A 20,436-nucleotide genomic window follows, 5' to 3' on the forward strand; every position below is an offset into this window, starting at 1 on the left:
AAGAAACGTACCTCTCCCCCTCACTACTCATCTTTCCCATAGTTGTACGAGGAGGAGGAGGAAGGGTAGTTCTTGAGCTGCAACGTGGCAAGGAATGTTCGCTTAACATTTAACAGTAGCTTGACAAAGGATGCTGGAGACAGACTGGAGTACTTACATTTAAAATGCAACCTCTTAAGATTTTCAACGCCTTCAAGCCCTTTGGTGAAAACCAACACATGGCTACATACAACATTATGTACAGAACTTTATTTCAAGTCTTCTCCATCTCTCTCTCTCATACAACCTCAGATGCAGAGAGTGTCAAAGGTATGTATCCAGCGGTTAATTCCAAAGCTATGGAATTGTGAAAAGTCAGAATGAACTGTAGGTTCTGTGTACATGGGAACTACAGATAACTTGTGTTTTCACAGTCACAAAAGTGGTACAGAATTATACTGGCTACAAAAATTAGCCCTGAAGTACCCTAGACTACTAAAATTATCCCAATCTAGAAAGCAATATGTCAGCAACGTGCTAATGCTAAAAATTCAACTCTAGCACCAAGTAAAGTAATGGATAGATGACCAACAGAATAGCTACACCAAATCAGCTTGGACTGTGATTTACGATGGAAGCTCAGCAAGAGAAAGCTACTGAGATACATTTACTAGGTTTCATAGAATCATAGAACTAGAAGGGACTTCGAGAGGTCCTCTAGTCCAGTCCTCTGCACTCATAGCAGGACTGTATTATCTCGACCATTCCTGACAGGTGTTTGTCTATATATTGTTTATATTTACGAATATCAGATTTTGCCCGGGCATTAGCCATCAGACACTGGTAACCCGCTAATGCTCACTATTGTGTTATTACTAATTTTGTCATGGGCTATCTTTATCATTGCAATTATATCGGGGAGTTTAATGTTTATGGTTTTATCCTAATACGATGTTACAGGTTGTTTTAGATAGAATTATCACCCCACTGAGAATAAACTGAACTAGGATATGTCTGAGATATACTTTATAAATACTGCATCTGATGTCAGAATTGGGAAGCTAAATCAGCATCTACTCAGTTTAAGGCTGACTAGGATTCTTTGTCCTCCCTAAATCCAATTTCTAGAAATACTGTATATTAATCTGAAATACAGGTCAATTTAGAAGTAAACAAAGGTTTCAGAAACTGAAGTTAAATTACTTATAAGACTGTCCCCAGCATATTCAGTCATTTAATGGCCCCCAGTTAGAGTGACAGGAAGCAGAACCAGTTTAACACCAAGTGCTCTTGCAAAAAGATTTTTGTAATAATTATTTGGGCCTGTGATCAGATTAAAATTAGCTTCTTCTACATCAAATGAAGGAGGCTGAAGTGTTTGGTTAATATGAATATAGTACATAGTGCCCTTTGAACCATCACCTTTCGCTTCTGCTGGGAAGAGCCCGTGTTATATTGGCCAGCAGCTCTGCGTGCTTCCTCTTCATGCTGTTGGATTTGCTGTTGTAATAGAATGAGTTCACCAAGCAGGCCCTGCCACGAGTTTACAACAAGGAGAAGGAAGGGAAAAATTGGGGGTGGGAGGAAAACAATGTTAAACCAAAGAGTGTTACATAAAAACAGATGAAAGACAGGAATGAATGGGTCAGTTCAAACAAAAAAGGAAACCTATTTGCAACAGCTATTACTAGCCAACTGGAAACAACTGGCCAGCCTGTAGGTCATACAGAACAACAAATAGCTACATTTTAGAATTAAAGTCAATTGAAAAAAAAAAAAAGTGTCCAAACACTAAGAAGGTTTAAACTAGCCTTGTTTGAAGAGACTTTGTGGAGATTTTTGGCACCACATCCTCAATTATTCACTTCAGAAGTATTTTCAGATATCAGCATTTTTTTTTTAAACAAGAAGTAAAGGAAGTGCAATAAGAGAGACCTGATGCTTGGATGCTCTTCACAAAGTTGTTACACATACAGCTGTATCTACAAGATAACATGTTCAACTTTGCTGAGAATAAACAAGTTTTTTTTGTTCTTAAATACCTCAGCTGCTTGGACAGTTTGTCAAAAGAGGATTTGCTCTGCTGCTCAACCTCCAGACTTGAAGGAATGAAAGACTTTTGGATGGGTATATAGGGAGACAGAGAGAGATCTCCCTCTACAGCACCTTGGCAGTGTCTAGTTAAACTGCATAGTTCCTCTCACCTATCCAGAATTGTCATGCTTAATACCTTCACCTTATTTCCAAGTTTCTCCATGAACAAAGTGCCTAATTTTCTTTTGCCCAATTGTTCTATTAATAGCTATGTGTCTTAAAAATTCACATTTGTTCAGAAATAGTGTGTGAATTAAGTTCCACTGGAATTTCTCATACAACTAGTTTTAAAAGTTGGAGATTTAATATTAAATGTATTAACCTATTTAAAAAAACACTAAAAAGTCTTTGAACAATATTCTGCTCAAATGTAACATTACATTTTCATTAAAGAAAACATTTAATAGAATTACCAGTTTCAAAATAGACAGTACTTTGTTTAAAAACAAGCCTCAAATGTCAAAAGTTTGAATTTTTTTTTAAGAAAAACAAATTAGTTCTTCAGAGCTCATGTATCAAACTATACATATACCACACAAAAAACCCACATACATAAGCATGTACACATAAGTACAGACACACACTATATGGATGGATACAAAAAAATAAACAGACACTGTCAAATAGGATAAAGCCCAAATTAGAGGGTTTGGGAAAAAAAAAAAAGCTTTATCCATCTTTGTAGGAAGAGAAACAGCTTCATATTTATATTTTGTGTTTGTTTTTTTAAATCTCTGCACTGCTGGAAAACCAAACACAAATGCATCATGCTAATGCATAAGAACCAGAAACGAAACCGATCCATCGAGTTTCACTGCCCAACAAGAACAAAAAAGCTAACGAGCGAAAAATAATGTACGTTTTTAGAATTCTGATGAGTAAAGTTGTTATTGCTACCAAGTAAAGAATTTCTCAAAATGACTTGACAGTGTCCCTTTAAAAATTATGTTAAGGGTCAGAACCTACAAAAAGAGGAACATATGGAGATAAAGCTGCTCTGGAAACCTTAGCTTGCCCTTTAGTTTTTAAATAGGCATTGCACAGTGTGTAATGCTGTTCCATGTTATAAAACACAGTTTTTGTTTAATTTGTGATTACTTGCGACAATACCTGTTCTCTGGGCCTGCTGTTCCCCGGAGATCTAAGGAAAAAAGCTTCTGAGGCTAAGTTATTGTCTTCAGTACAATATCAAACCAGAAACGGTGGTAGTGTAAGGAATGAGTCTGTTTTAAATATAACTTCCTTTCCTTCGTTTATAATTGGACCCATAGCATTATTTTATATACATTTCCTCTGGCTTTCTCTTGTCTTTAACGATTGCATTACAATTGAAAGAAAAATCTTTGAATATCATAATGCACACATAACAAACAACTATGTTGGCATAGGCAACAAAAGGAAAGAATGGTTACTTACCCCACAGGAACGGAGGTTCTTCGAGATGCTGTTGTCTGTGAGAGTCCCACTGTAAGGGTGCATGCTCTTCATGAGCGCAAGTTCGGAGTCTTCTGAACAGCAGTATCCGTCGGAGCCACACACACACCCTCCCTTGTGAGGGCATAAACGGGGGAGCAGTAACAACCCTCCCTCAGGCTCCCTAAGAATCCAAAACCCATGTCTGCTGAAAACTCCGGAAGTGGGGACAGATGGCAGCTGTGGGATCCACACTCATGACAACATTTCAAAGAAACAGTTATTGTAGGATAAGTAACCGTTCTTTCTGCTTCAAATGTGTGTCAGTGTAAATCCCACTGTAGTTGGGTGGCAACTACCTCTGGATGGTGAAAATTAGGAGTTTCGGCTACATCAGTCGAACAGTGATTGCAGAGTGCTCTCCCAACCTTGGCATCTGACCTGTCAGCTAACTCCACACACAGTGTTTAACAGAGGTCAGTGGGTAACCCACGTCTCTGCCTTACAGATTTAGGATATTGGCACTGAGCTGTGGTGGAGTCTTAACACTCGGGGGAGAGATACACAAGCCATCTGGTAACATGTTGAGATACACTGTGTTATCTGCTTGGATAGTCTCTGAGATTGAATTCTCTGACCGTCTGACAGGCTGTCTATGACTACAAATAAATGAGGAGATAGTCTAAAGTAGCAGCCGGGTTCTGCCAGTGTAATAAAGTAAGGCTCTGAAGACATCCAGAGCATGTAGCATTTCTTCTGCCAGTGCACAGTGGGGCTTTGGGACAAAGACAAGTCAGCTAATTGATTGATTCAGGTGGAACTCTGAGATCGACTGAGGGATGAAGTTAAGATGATCTTAGGGTGCAAAGAGCATTCTAAAAGAGGCTCAAAGGTGGAGGTGGGGGCTTCCTGAGATTTAGAAGGAGAATACTGAGGACCATGTCGGACTGGGGTCTCTGACCAGTGGGTAAGCATGTAACAAGACTTTAAGAAAACTCAACACCATTGGGCAAGAGAAGATCAAGTATGACTAACCAGGAGAACAGACAAAGACTGCCGCAATCTTCCTTACAAGCCTGTGGGAGTTGTGTCAGGAAAAGGGCCTCTCTCTCCCATGTAAAAAAACTGTATTTTGTGACTAGGGCCTGATAGTTCATGATACAGAGCTGCAATGAGATGGAGGAACACGCCTTTGCCCGAAAAGGTTCTATTTCTTAGAGTTCTCCTCTTTAGAGGTGCCCTTTTCAGACTTGGATTTTTTTCTGTACCTTGAATTAGGATGGGTACAGAAATGTTCAGGGCCTTTTTATGGTACCTGGTGCCTCTTTTTGATTCTCTGATCAGAGAAAGAGTGGCTCGAGGATATGCTTACTGATGGGGAGGGCAAGCCTGGCTGGAGTTGAAGAGCCTGTAGGGTACTGGAACACCTTGAAGTTATCAGATGCTAGCCCGAAGGAAGCTCTTTTGGTGGAGAAGGAGGTCGCTGGAATTCCTTTGATATCACCTCTTCATGGAGAGCTACGAATGGTTCAGGCATGGGAGACCTGGTTAATGGTGACACTGGAGAGCAAGATCTCCTCCTCTTCTGTGCATTGTGGGAGAGAGCTCTGCTACAGGACATGTGAGGATAGCCCCCACTATGGCCTGTAGGGCCAAGATGGCATTTTACAATGAGGATTGAGAACCACTAGCCCACTGCCGCTGGAACTGAACTGGAAGCTTCTAGTGCTTTCAGTCGGATCCCCTCTGACTGTATGGGAGACAGATCCTGGCTTAATATCAGCAAAAGCATCCTCTCAAATGGCAGCACAGTTAGGTGGGAGTGGCCTCAGTGCTGGCAGTGATGGTGCTGGCAGTGGTATTGGTGTGAAGGATGTCCACAGTGGAGATATGGAATCCTCAATCAGTATGTGTCTCAGGACCGCGATGGGCCTCAGCACCAACGTTGGCACTGGTGGCAAGGCTGGTACTGGGCCACTCTTTCTTTGTGCTGTGCAGGTGGTTGAGCTCACAGCTTCAGCCCTTGACACTGTAGGGGATTTGTTTCTGGAAGACTGGTGTTTAGGTCCTTCCTTGTGAGATGGCCTGGTATAGTGCCTGGAGCTATACTTATGCTCTGTCTGGCCTGCTTTTTGGTGCCGGGCTTTGATGTTGGGACAGCTGGTACCAGCGTCTCTCTCTGCTCCTTGCTGTTGAATCCTGGCATGGGGTGTCTGCTAGAAAGGGCACTAGCTCAGGATGACTTTTTTGGCTCCAGTTTGGGGTGGGGGGGTAAGTCAGAACTGACCCTTAAACCCTGCTATACAGGGGGGATGTCCTTTTTCTTTTTTGTTTGGGGGAAGTCCAAGTACAGCTAATTTGACTAGAAGAATGAGCTCTTCAATGAAATGTATTTTTAAATAAGATATAGAGAGCACCAACACAGGAACGGGTCAGACAGTGCTGGGTTTCATCTCGGTAGTCGGAGGGAATGGAGGGAGGGTCATGGCTGTTCCACCCTTTATGTCCTCACACAGGAGCATGCACAAGGCACATGCGTGACACATACAGACACTGCTAGTTAAAAGACTAATACTATGTGCACACCTACAGGAGCATCTACACTGACACATGCTCAAAGAACCACCTCTCCCTTCCATTGAACTTGCCACTGTTTTCTCCTAACAAAGTTAACCATCACGAAAATCTATTCATGGGATCTTGCATGAGAAAAACTCTGAATTAATCATTAAAATGCTACTTCTGTTATAAAGATCAAGACAATTTTACACATTTGCTGACACAGTGGGTGGTACAAACTGCACAGAGGGAATGAGGATGCACAAACACATGGAATGATGAAGAACCATGGCATAGGTTCCAACTTTTACAAATGATGTTTTTTTTTTCCCCCTTCATAACACAAAAGTAAGTAGTTTACATTAACAGAAAAATTTCTCAACTTTATCTATCAGGCTTTAGTTATATAGGGCCAAATTTTCAAAAGAATCATAATGGCTTAGGAGCCTTGGCTCCATTTCATAAGCATCTACGGCCTCCATCCTGCATAAATGTACACATGCTTAACTTTGCTCCCCTGAGTACAACAGAACCTAAGAGTTACAAACTGACCAGTCAACCACACACCTCATTAGAAACTGGAAGTACACAATCAGGCAGCAGCAGAGATCAACACCTCCCACCCCACAAAAAACAAATACAGTACTGTGTTAAACATAAACTACTAAAAAAACCAAGGGAAAGTTTAAAAAGGTGTAAGGGAACTGTTTCTGTGTTTGTTTCATTTAAACTGAAATGGTTAAAAGCAACCATTTTCTTCTGCATAGTAAAGTTTCAAAGCTGTATTAAGTCAATGTTCAGTTGTAAACTTTTGAAAGAACAACCATAACATTTTGTTTAGAGTTACAAACATTTCAGAAAAACGGACAACCTCCATTTCCAAGGTGTTCGTAACTCCTGAGATTCTACAGTAGATCCATTATTTCAATGGGGCTATTCACAATGGTGAAGTTAAGCACATGTATACATCTTTGCAGGATCAGGGCCTAAGTTCCAATGACAGTTAAGTGACAAAGGAGCCAGAATCGCATTAAGTACCTTTGAAAATCGTACCCACAGTGCCTAATGAGAGAAGACCAATACATTAAGTTGAGATCTCTGACCAAAAAAAAGGTTTTGTGCAAAAATACTCAGAATTGTTTCATGAAGACAAGTAAATCAGAAGTCACTGGACTTATTAAAATAATTAATACAAAAATAAAATCAAAATCACCTAAAGACTGACAACCTGTCAGACCTATACAATTTGAAAATTTTAAACCCTTGAAAACAGAAATTTATAGAGACCTCAGCAACAATCATTTCAGATCTGTGCTCTCCAGGCAGGCGGACTTATGAGAACAAAAACATGTAAATGTAGAATCAGGGAAGTAACCAAGGTCAGGGACTTCTGTATTAAGGTAAGCATACTACCTCTTAATCTTTAACAGAGCCTAATATTGACTAGAAATGGAATGCAACCTAATGCTGATCAGAAATGGAATGCACAGTATGAAGAAAGGTCATCTAACCCATTGTCTAGAAAACATTTTGGTTGTCAGTAAACCAAGTGGCTATGCTATCTTCATTATCCATCAGCGAACGTCTTATTTCAATCACAACCATAACAACAGTATACAGTTCTGAATAGCCATGATACCTTTTAACCCTCAGTTTTGAGGAGTCATTCCCCCGCAGTAAGAAAGCTATTCCATTAGCAGAGCTGCTGGATACAATTAGTATAACAAAACCAAGATTAACTTTCGGAGGACCATAGATTTAATCAGGGCCCATGTTTTCTGCAGCACAACCATAAGTTTTGTGGCAAACTGAAAGCTCTGTGGTCACAAGTAAATGCAAAGGCATTAAAAATTAGAGTGTTTTCCCTCTCTCTTCTGATATTCCAAACCTTCAAAGTAGCTACTCACTGTGTTATGGATTATTGCCCCTGCACTACAGCTGATTGCCTATCAGCACGCTCCTCCTGCTCTGCCTGACGGCATAAACAGATCTCATGTTCCTGAACAAAACAGAGGTACTATTTTATACCAGGTCCAGTACAGCGTTCTCCCATTTCCACAAGCATATGAACAGGGCCCCAATTTTAATGTTCACCAGAGCCAGCACCTCTTCCTCACAGCCAATTTAGTCCTCAGAAGCAGAATGAGACAGGAGAGCAGAGACACACAGGAGGAATGTGCCCAGGAAAGCAGGACAAGGTGAACAAGAAAACAGAATGAGAATTATTCCACTGCTCACAAGGTACAAATAAAAGGAAAGAGCAAGTGGAAACAATTAGGAAAAAAAATTAAAACATTCAAAACAAATCATTGCTAACTCACTAAGGAGGGTCAGTAGCACAGTAACACAGCCTTTTACTGGAGACCTGAATTCAAATTCTAATGCCTTCCATAAAACCTCCACTGAACTCAATAAAAAGATCCCCATTGACTTCTGTGGCAGTTGAACCAGGCCCATAAGCAGCAAATTCAAGTTTAAAAATGCTTTCTTGTGACCTTAACATTGTTTACCACCCAAATACTATGGCAATGAATGCCACAGAAAAGTCAATAAATAATAATAAACATTTGTAGACTCTTCTTCCTCTGTTCTCAAGTCCCCAGCAATATAGCATTGAGCTTAGCCAGTCACAGGCACGGGTAAAGAAACTCTGCATATGAAGAGAGAATCCTTGCATGAATTATCACTGGGAATTCAGATGAGTAGCCATAGCATTTCGTCTGATTGGGGGGGCAGTTAATCAATTGTTTCATTCAAATCTAAGTGGGTTTTCCACCAAAAGGTATGAAAGAAACAAGTTCTTCTTAAGACTGATTTATTATAAAACCACTTATTGCCTTGTTTTGTTTTATGACTTGATATTTGCATTTAGAAACCAAGCTTAATGAGCATTCATTATATGTGTGGTACTCAACAAAATATATATAAAAGCAAGTAATTTGGCATTGCTCCATAAATGATTTGTTAAGACAATAGGTAAGAAGACCTTTACTTCAAAAGTTGAAGTGTTTTACTCTTGGATTGTGAAGAGTGAACACCTGTCTTAAGCAACCTTTCAAGGCAGACAAAAATCTGTTGCTAAACAAAGGTAGGCTTCTAATAAAGGGGAAACAGAACAGTATTCATTTCAAATGTGGAGACTTTGAGGTGGTCCAGGACAGGAGGTTGCCTAATAAAAGGTGATCTCTTGTACCGGTTTCACTGTAGGCATGTGCAGTAAGTGTGCACATGCAATAAAATGCAGCACACATGCATACATGCCTGCATGCACAGATATGTGTTTAAAATAAGAGCGTTATTTACAGTTTTGCTAAGACTGGGATGATAAACGTTCCCAGTTGTGAGGTATTCACAGTATTGATGGATAGATTCACACATGAGACAACTATTTTTAAAGAAGTTCTCAGTATGTATTAGATTTCATTCTGATTTGCTCAGAATTTTTCAAAATGTACAATAGCAAAAATGAAAACTACTATAAAATGAGATTAAACAATCAGATATGCTATTTGGTGGTTAACAGCACTAATAAAAATAAGAAGTGTGCAATACTAAACTTTACTTTCCTCACTTGCAAGGCAAAAGTTGAACATGCATGCTAATAAACTTAATTAACCAGCGGATATAACATTTCACACAGCAAAGACATCTTCTAGGATCAAAACAAAAAACCTCCTTTTCTAGAAAATGAGCAGGCCACAAAAACAGTTGCTGCACTAAGTTTTGAGCAGAAAAAAAATTAAAGCCAAAACTTGATACATATCTAAATAGAAAGGGATCATAAGATGCAATACTTTAAGACGTATAACTGAAGCTAGTGCATGATGCAGCACTTTGGGTTTTATATTAAGGCCTGAACCAGCCAACACTGTCACAGTTACAAGCAGTAAGTGTTGGCAGGATCAGTCCCTCAGGCTGCATACAAATTTAAAATGAATACAGAATGACTAAAGTAACATTGCCATTACAACCTAAAGTCTTTAAAGAAAATCATTTTAACAGAAGGTTCAATGACTTTACATTACTCCCTTCTTCCCCACAAAACATTTTAACTTTTAGTCTAGCTGTTATAAATTGCAATATACTAAACCATTTCAGCTCTCTCAAGCTTCTTTAAATCTACATCTACTGTTCATTTTTTAAGCTTTGTGATTGAATGACTAAATATGTTCTGTAAATATACCTTTTTGTATTGTTTGTCATTTTCATATCCCTGGTCTGTAGCTCTGAATGCTGTTTCTCCTTGGGAACCTAGGAAATAATTACAGAAACTTACCAAAATGCCTTAGTACCCTGTTCAAAACCCCAAACTATGTCTAATAGGAGGTCCAATTTTTAGTACAACTCAGTACCCAGTATACAAATAACCTTTCTAAAGTTGCAATCATTCTACAGATTATTGTAAATAACCACAGAAACAGCTTAAAACTGATATGTGAACAACTGTACCAATCTAGCATCCAACTCAAACTGAATGGGCTAATATAAAAGGTAACAGGAAACTTCAACTAGACCATTTAAGTTCTAAAGACATTTTTGCTGATGAAATGACTGCATGTGTTAGACATCAGATGATCGGACATAAATTAAATCATCATTTGTGTTGAGAAACACAAAATATTCCTGCATATTGTAAATAATTTTTTTCTGAGCAAACTTCTGAAAAATGCCTGAATTATAGGCATCTGTTTAGTGTTTTGACAGTGAGCCACTGGCTTTTCATTAGCACTGGGGAATTGAGTTTTCTTGAAGTAGTTATAAAATGTTTCCAGTTCAAGATTAACTTGCTGCAATAAATTGCATTTGCATTGTTATTCACTCCCTTTTTTAGTGTATCACTGTTTAATTAATTAATTTTAAAGAGGCATGTTAAGGGCAGTAAAAATGGCTTTTTACACACCTAACAAGAGAAGCAGATCAGAAGCTCCTATGACTTCACTAACCAAATTGTAACCTGTGAAAAACCAGCAAAAAAGGGGAAATAAAAATTATAAATACAAACAAATGGCAAAACAAAGATGTGAGGGATTTCAGTCTCAGAGTTCAGGGACAGAGCAGTCATAACCAATCTTGGTATGCTAACAAATGCAGCTAAAATGGATAACAAGTCACCCGTACCAAAGTCAAAATTACATTCTAATTAAGAAAACCCCAACACATAGGAGGTCTCATCTACTTGTCTCTGGTTTCTGATATTGCCCTTCTCATTACCCTCACACTTGAATCCCATTTAGATTCTGCTCTCTGTACATTTGTTTTTTATATATATTATGCTTTCTAATAATATTAAAAGTTGTGTCAGACAATGCAAGTAAGCCTGTTATGAATATGCAAATAGAACTAGAACAGTTACAGTATTTTCAAGCACACTTAAATGAAAAAAATGTGATTGCTAAGAAGCTTTATATGTACATCCACATTTTTACATCTCTGTCTAAATTTACAATATACTATATTTAAATCAAGATTAGATGTGTTTCTAAAAGATAACCTTGAGTTCAGCCACAAAAGTTTAGGGGGCCTGATAATGTTTCACTTGTGCAGTAGGGAAGGGGACTTCCCTCCACTGCAGGAATGGCTGGGTGAATGTCCATGGCATGTGCTAGGCAGTAAATTAGACTAGATTCACAGATTCTAAAGACCAGAAGGAATTACTATCGATGACCACTGTGATCCTTTCTGGACTTAAAATCTATTCATTTCCACTGCCAGAATACATTTTTAGAATTTGTTAAAATGAGAAAATGGTTAAAGATTAAATTCAGTAGGGTATGGACAATCAATCGAGTGTGCAAATTTGACAATACGGTCATCCATTTGCCAGCTAGCATCTGGATTTTAGAGCTCATTCATCATCCTTTGTTCCATTCAGCCTGTCTTGTAGTCCTTTCCACATCCAAAACTCCCACTAACTTCAAATCAGAGTTTTGCTCAAGTAGAAAGTTGCCAGCTGAGCCCCTGAGAGACTACTAGGTTAGTCACAAATCTTCTGCATCTACTTGATGCTACACCCAACACAAACGGAGATATTTTGGTAGTTTTTAAAAAAAATAATCACCCATTGCCTGAAGCACATTTCTTTAACAAAATAATTCTTTTCTCCTACCATGAGCACAGTGATATATTGTTAAAGAGTACTGGCTGGACCTCTCCTCTCACCTTCACTGGCAACGTAGGTCCAGCATCTACACCTCACTGAAACATTAACATTTTAAATCTATTTGTTTTTAGTTTGACTGGGAGTCTAGAATTCACTGTTCAGTTTCACATCTCTCAGTTCTCATTGAGTATTTGTTACCACAATTTATTTCTAAACAAAAAATTGACATACCCGAACAGCACACAATTTCCACAAACCTTTTTCTTGTTGTTCTTTAAAGATGTGTTTGTGATCTCACTTTGTAACAATACACATTCTCATAAGTAAAAGAAAGCTGAAAAATAGTTCTCACCAGGCGAGAAAAAGCCCTTCAGGGAACTGAGGCTCTCTCCAATCTTGTCAAAGTCAGGTAGAAGTTTAGCAAGGTCTTCTGCATCAGGAAGGGCTTTGCTAAGTTTTTCTGGGGAAAAAGTATAAAAAGGTGAGTTTTTTTTATAAGTGAGAATAATTTACACTGTAAAATCTAGCAACTACCTAAAAATTAAAACACACATTCACATGCTCATTCCGTTTTTCTTTGTCAGGAATCAAAATGCTTCTCTTCTATATTTTAATGTTTGTTTGTTTAGGTTTCTGTGTATGCGAGAGAGCATTTGTACAACACAATTACTGTAATAAACATTTCAAAGACAATATTTTCCTATTTTTCAATTTGTTTATTTGGTGCATTCAACAGCATTTTGTGGCTAGGCTGTTTCACAGTTCCTTCTGCATACTTAGTCAGATATCCCTTTTATTTGTATGGGTCTTTCACATAGCAACCAGAAAGAGAAATATTCACAAAAACAAGAATTTGAATATAACAAAAACAAGCCAAGTATAGCACCTGCTGCTACTTTTAATTCTTTCCTTTAAAAACACAAAAACAAAAAGATTTCAGGCTGACAGCCTACTTTAAATACCATCACTGAGAGTGTATGATTGAATTATGGAATAATTAGATTTTTTTTTGTCTAGTCTCAAGCAATGCACCCATGTGAGGGATAGATGCTGGAATAACCACTACCAAATGTTATGTGGTCTTTTCCTCTTAGAATGCATATATAAGATGTGTGCCTTCCCAAGACACACCCCTGAGCACTTATCTTATTAAAATCATGTTGTAAGAACATTTATATAGAAGCAACCAACTTCTGAACACCTATGTTCTTAAATCTAAGAGTTGCATACGCTGATCTTTAGCAATCAAAGCATATTTTAGCTTTTGTGATACCAAAGTCAATGTGTTCATCAAGCTCCCAAATGAAGTCAGGAACAATCCACTTATAGTCACTGAGATCAGGCAGCATCTCCTTCCATTGATCATATGTCTAATACACAAATAGAAAAAAAGTCATAAGACAAGCATATAAAATGTTCTACTTGAAAGAATTTACCTACTAATCTATTGCGCTAGCTTGCAATCTTACACACTGGCTTTTTCACTTAGTCACAAAACATCTACAAAACAGTCATCAAAACCCAATCCCATTTCTGTCCAATACAATCTATTCTAGTAATTTAAATAACTTGTCCCTCTCTACCCTCATATTCTCCATTGTCTTTATTTGATCAAATGATGGCACTCCCCATTTTACTGACTGCAGCGATAACTACTACTCAGAAATGCCTGGCAGACAATATGAAACATATAAAATGGCCTCTGCAAATAAATACCTTTTTTGCTGTATAACCACCACCTACTGCAGATCCTAGTACAAGATAGCGAAGTTTTAGAAGCCTTGAAGCCAGTCTAGCTACCCAGAAATTTCTATGGGGCAGGTATCCATATTTTACAAATAAAAGTTTAGTTTTCCGTAAGGGAAGACGATTAAGAGAGGAGAACTGCTGAATTGATGTCCTTAATGGAGGTCTCTGAAACTTTGAACTTGTATAATGAGGATGATGAATACTTCGGGAAACAAGGCGCAATTTTTGCAGTGGTGATTTTCCTTTTACTCCATAGCTGCTATTTGCTAAGCTTTGGCAGACAACACTGGAAGAAAAAATAAAAATAAAGAAACAAATTAAGATTCTGTGACAGCTCTACTCAAAACACTTTTAGTCCAACTAGTCTTGTATCCTACCTCCAGCACACAAAGTATATGAGAGAGAGAGAGAGACTGATTTACAGAGGATGAAAAATAAAGTAGAGTATCATTCCAAAGGTTCAGTGCTTTACTATACAGGAAATTCCTTCCCTGCTACTAGCCAACATAGATCCTGTGGGCTCTCATAGCCTTTTGAATAGAATAACATTTGCAATTATTTCAAAAAATGTGCAATGACTATCTAATCCATTCTTAAATATTCCATAATGTTTTCATTTAATAGATATATAGTAATGTTTTGTTCCTATAAACACTACAGTGGCTAACCCCCCATATGTTAGCTTGACATATTAAAATAACATATCATCTTCATCAATATTTGTATCCTAATCATAGAAAATGTTTAATTGGATAAAATACTTTGGTTTAAAGGATACTTACTGGATAAGCAACCTCTCACTTGTTAACAAGGATTTGAAGGACAGAAATAAGTATCAACGCTTGGGTTAGGACATCTGCTGTCTTATAAACTTAACTTCTGCAGCTGAAATTGGTGAATAAGTGCATAAGAACACAAGAACTTGGTTTTGTGCACGTTCAACCGGAGTGGAAAGTCTATACAGGAACATGGCTACAATGTTCCACTCCCATCTTAGGGAGGGAAGAAAAATCTTTTCACGAGAAGACATATATAATAGACAGTTTACTTAACTACCTTACCCAGAACTGCATGCAAAACCCCTACATTAAAAGATCATTATTAAGGTCACAAAGTCCTTAGGAACATTAGGAAATGCCAGTCTGTGCATCCCTAATTCGGCCCCCTTGTGAATAAGCATTATGATAGTTTTAATTACACAGTCGCATACTGTTTCACGTGCTACAGCTTTTCAACAAAATAGAGACTAACAAATTTATTTGAGCATAAGCTTTCGTGAGCTACAGCTCACAAGTATCCTAATCATAGAAAATGATTTCTATGATTTCTGTAGCTCACGAAAGCTTATGCTCAAATAAATTTGTTAGTCTCTTAGGTGCCACAAGTACTCCTTTCCTTTTTATGGATACAGACTAACACGGCTGCTACTCTGAAACAATATCCTGCAATTATTTCTATTTTGATAAATTATGAAGCTGTGCCTCAATAATTAAGTTAATCATCTAGCAACCAGCAAGGGACATGATCAATAGGAATCCCATAATCCTTTCCTTCCCAACTATCACCACCTTGAAATGAAAACACAACAGAGTTAAAACTCATCACTTAGGACTTTAATAGAAACTTTGGCTTCGGAATAGTTGATGTGAAAGTGCTTCTAGCATGGAAGATGACCACGGAACCAGAAATATTTTAATTCCTTCTGCTTTAGGAGCCAATGACTGAGACTGAATATGGTCAATCCAAAAGGAAGCTTATGGCTGCACTTAGCTCTTTCATTTTCTGGGCCTACACTCAGTGTACAGAAATATTTAATCTTTTCAGCAGAGATGAAAAGATAGTAAATAGTGATCTGATGGCCAACTCTAGTTGTTCGTTTGAACCCAGCCTAAAGGGATATATGATAAAATCATATTTTTGAAAAAAAAAACACCTGGATTTGAAATAAAAATCAGACAATGAAATTTTTTAACCCTGCACATTTATTTTTTGCCCAAGTTGCATTCCCTTAGATATCACAGCAGCTAGAACTTAGTTAACAATCATATTGTCATTTGAATAATACCAAAAATATCAATTCCCTTCTGCTTTAAAGTAAAGATTTCATGCCACTTCTCATAAAAGTAAGGGTATATTCCAGTGCCATGCCAAGATCTTTATTATCCTCTTAGCTGTCACATACTCTTGGTTAGAACTGGTCAAAATGTTCTCAACAGTAAAAGTCCATAAAAAAAACGCAGTTTTCTCAAAACCAAGATGTTTTGTGAGAACCTGTTGATTGACACAGGTTTTTAATGGAAAGAAGCTGAAATGTTTAGTTTCAATAATGCTGTTTTGTTTAATTTTATTTCAATATTTATATTATTACAACATTAATTTTAACAGTGTTATATTTATAGATTATATTTCAAGATATATAGTGTATTTTATATCTATTATAAAATATACAAGTTATATAGAAACTAAACATTTCAATGGCCCTGATTCAAGTTTTCTTCTGAATATTCATTTCATGAGAAATTTTGGCTTTCCAGTTCCACTGCTGGTGTCTGCCTGGTTGCCACTTCAGTAACTGCTGTATTGCAGTTGTGTTGTATAGATATCTGTAAAGCACTTTTTCTGATCTTATAGAGTACCCCGTGCTCTCATATCTAAGCACCTGGGATGAAAGTCAATATAACTGTAAACCATCCGTCATTAACATACTGTTTTCAGCTATGAGCAAGGTTTGAAAAATAATATACCCAGCCTCTAGGGTCAGGACATGACCAATCAATTTCAAATTTTGAAAATACCTGCCAAGCAGCAGTTGAAGTGAAAGAGAACTCCTAGGCAAAGCACAAAGAAAACACAATGGTGGAAAGTAAGCTCAGTGGTTTGAGCATTGGCCTGCTAAACCCAGGGTTGTGAGTTCAATCCTTGAGGGGCCCATTTAGGGATCTGGGGCAAAATTGGGGATTGGTCCTGCTTTGAGCAGGGGGTTGGACTAGATGATCTCCTGAGGTCCCTTCCAACCCTGAGATTCTAGGATTCTGTTTCTATGATATGTGAAAATAAGCTGGGTAGGAGAGACTGGCTGCCATTTGCATCTGTCTCTGTGTCATCTTTGTGCCTAAGTGAGATTGTGTCTAACTGGGCAATGGAACCAGAGAATCAGTTGACATTTATTTAGACTTCCCCAGGGCCCGTGAAAAGGTCCTTCAGAAGCGACTGCCAAAGAACCTAAGTCACTACAGGGTGAGAGACAAAGCATCGTCCTGGATCAGAACCCAGTTAAAAGACAGGAGACCAGGAGTAGGAATAACTGGTCAGTTTTCATCACGGCCCACAGCAGGGTGGCTCGAGGCTCCGCACGACGCCTGGTGGGGCTCAAGGTTACTCATCTGGAAAAGGGGGGTGAACAGGGCCGGGGCCAGACGTGACGATCACGCGGTTCTCTCCGTCAGCCAAGCCCGGAAAAGCCCGGGGGGGGCGGCGGCGGCGGCGGGGGCGCCTCAGGGGCGGGGAACGGGCGACCCCGGCGCATCGCAGAGCCCCCGCGCGAGCCCCCCGGGACGCCCCCGCGGGCGGCGCGAGCCGCTGCCCCGGGACGCAGCAGGGCCACGGAGCGAACTCCGGCCGGCGGGCAGGGCGAGGCTCACGCCGCCAGAGAGCTCCGCGGTCTGGCCCCGGCGCGACCCTCTGCGCCGCGCGGGGCCCCGTCCCGCCCCAGGCCTGCGCGCGGGGCCCCGTCCCGCCCCAGGCCTGCGCGCAGGGTCCCCGTCCCGCCCCAGGCCTGCGCGCGGGGCCCCGTCCCGCCCCAGGCCTGCGCGCGGGGCCCCGTCCCGCCCCAGGCCTGCGCGCGGGGCCCCGTCCCGCCCCAGGCCTGCGCGCGGGCTGGTCTCCCAGGGCCCCAGCCCGGGCCCCGGGCGCGCCCCGCACTCACCACACGGCCGCGGCCCGCCACATCCTGGGGCCGGCTCCGGTGCGCCCGGGCCCCGCCTCGGCCCCTCGCCGCCCGGGGGAGTCGCGGCCTCGCGCAGGGTGAGCCCGGAGCCCGCGCGACCGGAGCCGTCGGGCAGCGCAGCCGCTTCCGGGGGGGGAGGGGGCGGTCCGTCCCCAAGCCCGGCCCGGCCGGAAACGCGGCCCCGCGGGAACGGTTCCCGGCCGGAAACGCGGGCCCGCGAGAACGGTTCCGGGCCGGAAAGGCGGCGCGGCGCCCTGTGGCTCCCTCAGCCGCTCCTGGCCCAGCCAGCGAAAGCAGCGGCCCGTGCCCCCAGGTCCTGCGCCTTGCACCCGCGAGCTGGGCGTCCTGCCCTAGTCAGCGGCCTGCTCAGGGCACGTTCATTGCCCGCCCCCAGTGCAGAGGGGCCCCAGCCCAGCCCGGCCACCAAAGCACAGGGGCTGGGGTCGGATAGAAAAGGGGGCTACTAGCGACCGAGGGAGATCGCCAGGGAGGCTAAGTGGGGGGCACAAAAGGTCGGGGGCTGGGTGCCAAAGAAAATAAAAGGCCAAGCGCCCAGTCCAGCGCTTAAACCTCACGAGGGGCGGCAGGATTTGGACCGAGCGCTGTTCGCGCCCCACTGCCGTGTCTCAGTTCGAATAGTCGAATTAAGACCATGTTGACGTCGCCGGTGTCGCAAGTGTTCATCAAAAGAGATTAAACTGATGGGAACAGATTTAATCATTTTATTCAGATAAGGTGGCAGTAAAAAGAAAACGGTTCAGACTTTAAGCATAGAAGTTTCTGGTTATCGGGGAATAAGGGACAGATTATCAAGGGGTGCGAAATTCGGTTTAGGAGCGGGTGGCGTAAGGAATACATAATCTGCAGTCTCCCCGACGCGGGGTAAAAGTTTAACGGGTCAAAGTACAGACATTGAGCTATGGGGGTATTCTGTCCATACAATGGCTATGTTCAGGTGTGGAGTATAATGAGCGGATACGATGATGGGGATGGATCTACCCTCATTTGGTGGGATTTAATGTTCAGGAGGACTTGTGGCACCTTAGAGACTAACCAATTTATTTGAGCATGAGCTTTCGTGCATACAATGAAGTGAGCTGTAGCTCACGAAAGCTTATGCTCAAATAAATTGGTTAGTCTCTAAGGTGCCACAAGTCCTCCTTTTCTTTTTGCGAATACAGACGAACACGGCTGCTGCTCTGAAACCATTTAATGTTCAGTGAGTTTATGGTTCCAGTTCATACAGTCCAATGGCAAAAGTCTCTCAGTCCCTTTCCCACAGTGGATGCACGATGTCGTACCGGCTCACACCTCCTGGTACTGTCGATGGCCCGTGATGTGTTCGATGTACATGTCCCTGGACCATCAGATGGTGTCCGAGACCATGAGGTGCCGCATGAGCCGTGTGTAGCGTCGACCGATCCCACAGGTCCGCAGCACACGCTCGTTGCAGGGGTCCCAAGCGCCCAGGGCTCCGACGATCAGGGCGTCCAGCTGCACCTCGTAGCACTTCGCTCTCAGGGTGTCTGCCAGGGGAGCGTATTTTTCCAGCTTACAAGCTCGGGCTTCGCGGAAGGCCGGGGTCCTGTTCTCGAAGGAGACCGTGATGTCGACGGGGATGATCTTTTTCTGGGCCAAGTCGGTGATTACCATGTTGGGTCGCAACTGGCTGTCAGTACCGGGGATGGCACAGTTCACGGCGACCTCCCTCAGGCGCGGTGCGATGGCTTTCACCAGACGGTTCTGGATGGTGTTGTGGCGCAGCTGCCAGGCTCTGGAGTGGGGCCTGCAGCTGCACAGGACGTGGGGCAGGGTCTCGTTGGAGTAGCCGCACTTCCTGCAACGCTTGTCTCGGTTCCCGTGGTGGACGGCTCCGTTGAGCGGGACGCAGTTGAGCTGGGCACGGTGGATGAACCACCAGTTGGCGAAACGGGTGAAGCCGCCCCCGGCGAGGAAGTGGTTGCTGGCGTCCCATTTGCTGGTAAGTTCGAAGACTTTACCCTGGTCCGGTTTACACTTCAGGGTTTCAATGTACAGCGAGTGGATGGCCGCCTTCAGGGTGCTCTCCAGCAGGCCCCTGGTGCTCGGGGTGACGACGGTGTTGTCCTCAGACCTGATCTGTGGCACCAGGACTCCCAGATCCTGGCGCTCCTCGCACCACTCCCAGTGGCAGCCGATGTGCTTTCCCAGGCGACTCGTGGCATTGCGAGCGCGGGACCACAGTGAAACGATGTTACCCCCGTCTCGGCCAAATTCGCCATCCAGGGAACCGCTCAGGAAGCTGGCGGTGTCTTGGTTGGAGGGGGCTCTACTGATCCGCTTTTGTGTTGCGTCATGGAGGGCTTTTGCTGCGATGCTCCTTACCATGGTGTCGGGACACATCAGCAGGCGGAAGGCGTGGGTGATCACCGCGATGTCACAGAGGTCACCTATGCGGGGGACATTGGCACCGCCATGTCTGTGGGTGATATAGACTAGCTCGTTGCTGGCTCTCTGGGGAAGGAATAACCACTTCTTCACCAGCTGCCGGATGATCTTGTCTGCCTTGTTGAGGGGTACCTTTGTCACGGCGGATCCCCTTAGGACGAACGAGATG

General features: G+C 42.0%; 1 protein-coding gene across 4 annotated transcripts in view; it reads right to left on the minus strand.

Moving 5' to 3' along the window:
* Positions 1–17,978, minus strand: part of OPA1 (OPA1 mitochondrial dynamin like GTPase) — an 83,683-nt gene extending 65,705 nt beyond the window's left edge. The window contains exons 1-7 of one of the 4 annotated variants that reach the window (XM_084638783.1): positions 17,820–17,978; positions 13,862–14,180; positions 13,419–13,515; positions 12,498–12,605; positions 10,946–10,999; positions 10,229–10,296; positions 1,402–1,512 (exon numbers count right to left, since the gene is read on the minus strand). In XM_084638783.1, the coding sequence (XP_084494909.1) occupies positions 1,402–1,512; positions 10,229–10,296; positions 10,946–10,999; positions 12,498–12,605; positions 13,419–13,515; positions 13,862–14,180; positions 17,820–17,842 (780 nt within the window). In that variant the 5' untranslated portion in view covers positions 17,843–17,978. The remainder of the gene's footprint in view (positions 1–1,401; positions 1,513–10,228; positions 10,297–10,945; positions 11,000–12,497; positions 12,606–13,418; positions 13,516–13,861; positions 14,181–17,819) is intronic. The other 3 variants (XM_084638784.1, XM_084638785.1, XM_084638786.1) reach the window with 3 other exon arrangements.
* Between the last annotated feature and the right edge of the window lie 2,458 nt (positions 17,979–20,436).

The sequence above is a fragment of the Lepidochelys olivacea genome, assembly GCF_965140295.1.
Source record: "Lepidochelys olivacea isolate rLepOli2 genome assembly, chromosome: 9".
Classification (NCBI taxonomy): Eukaryota; Metazoa; Chordata; order Testudines; family Cheloniidae; genus Lepidochelys; species Lepidochelys olivacea.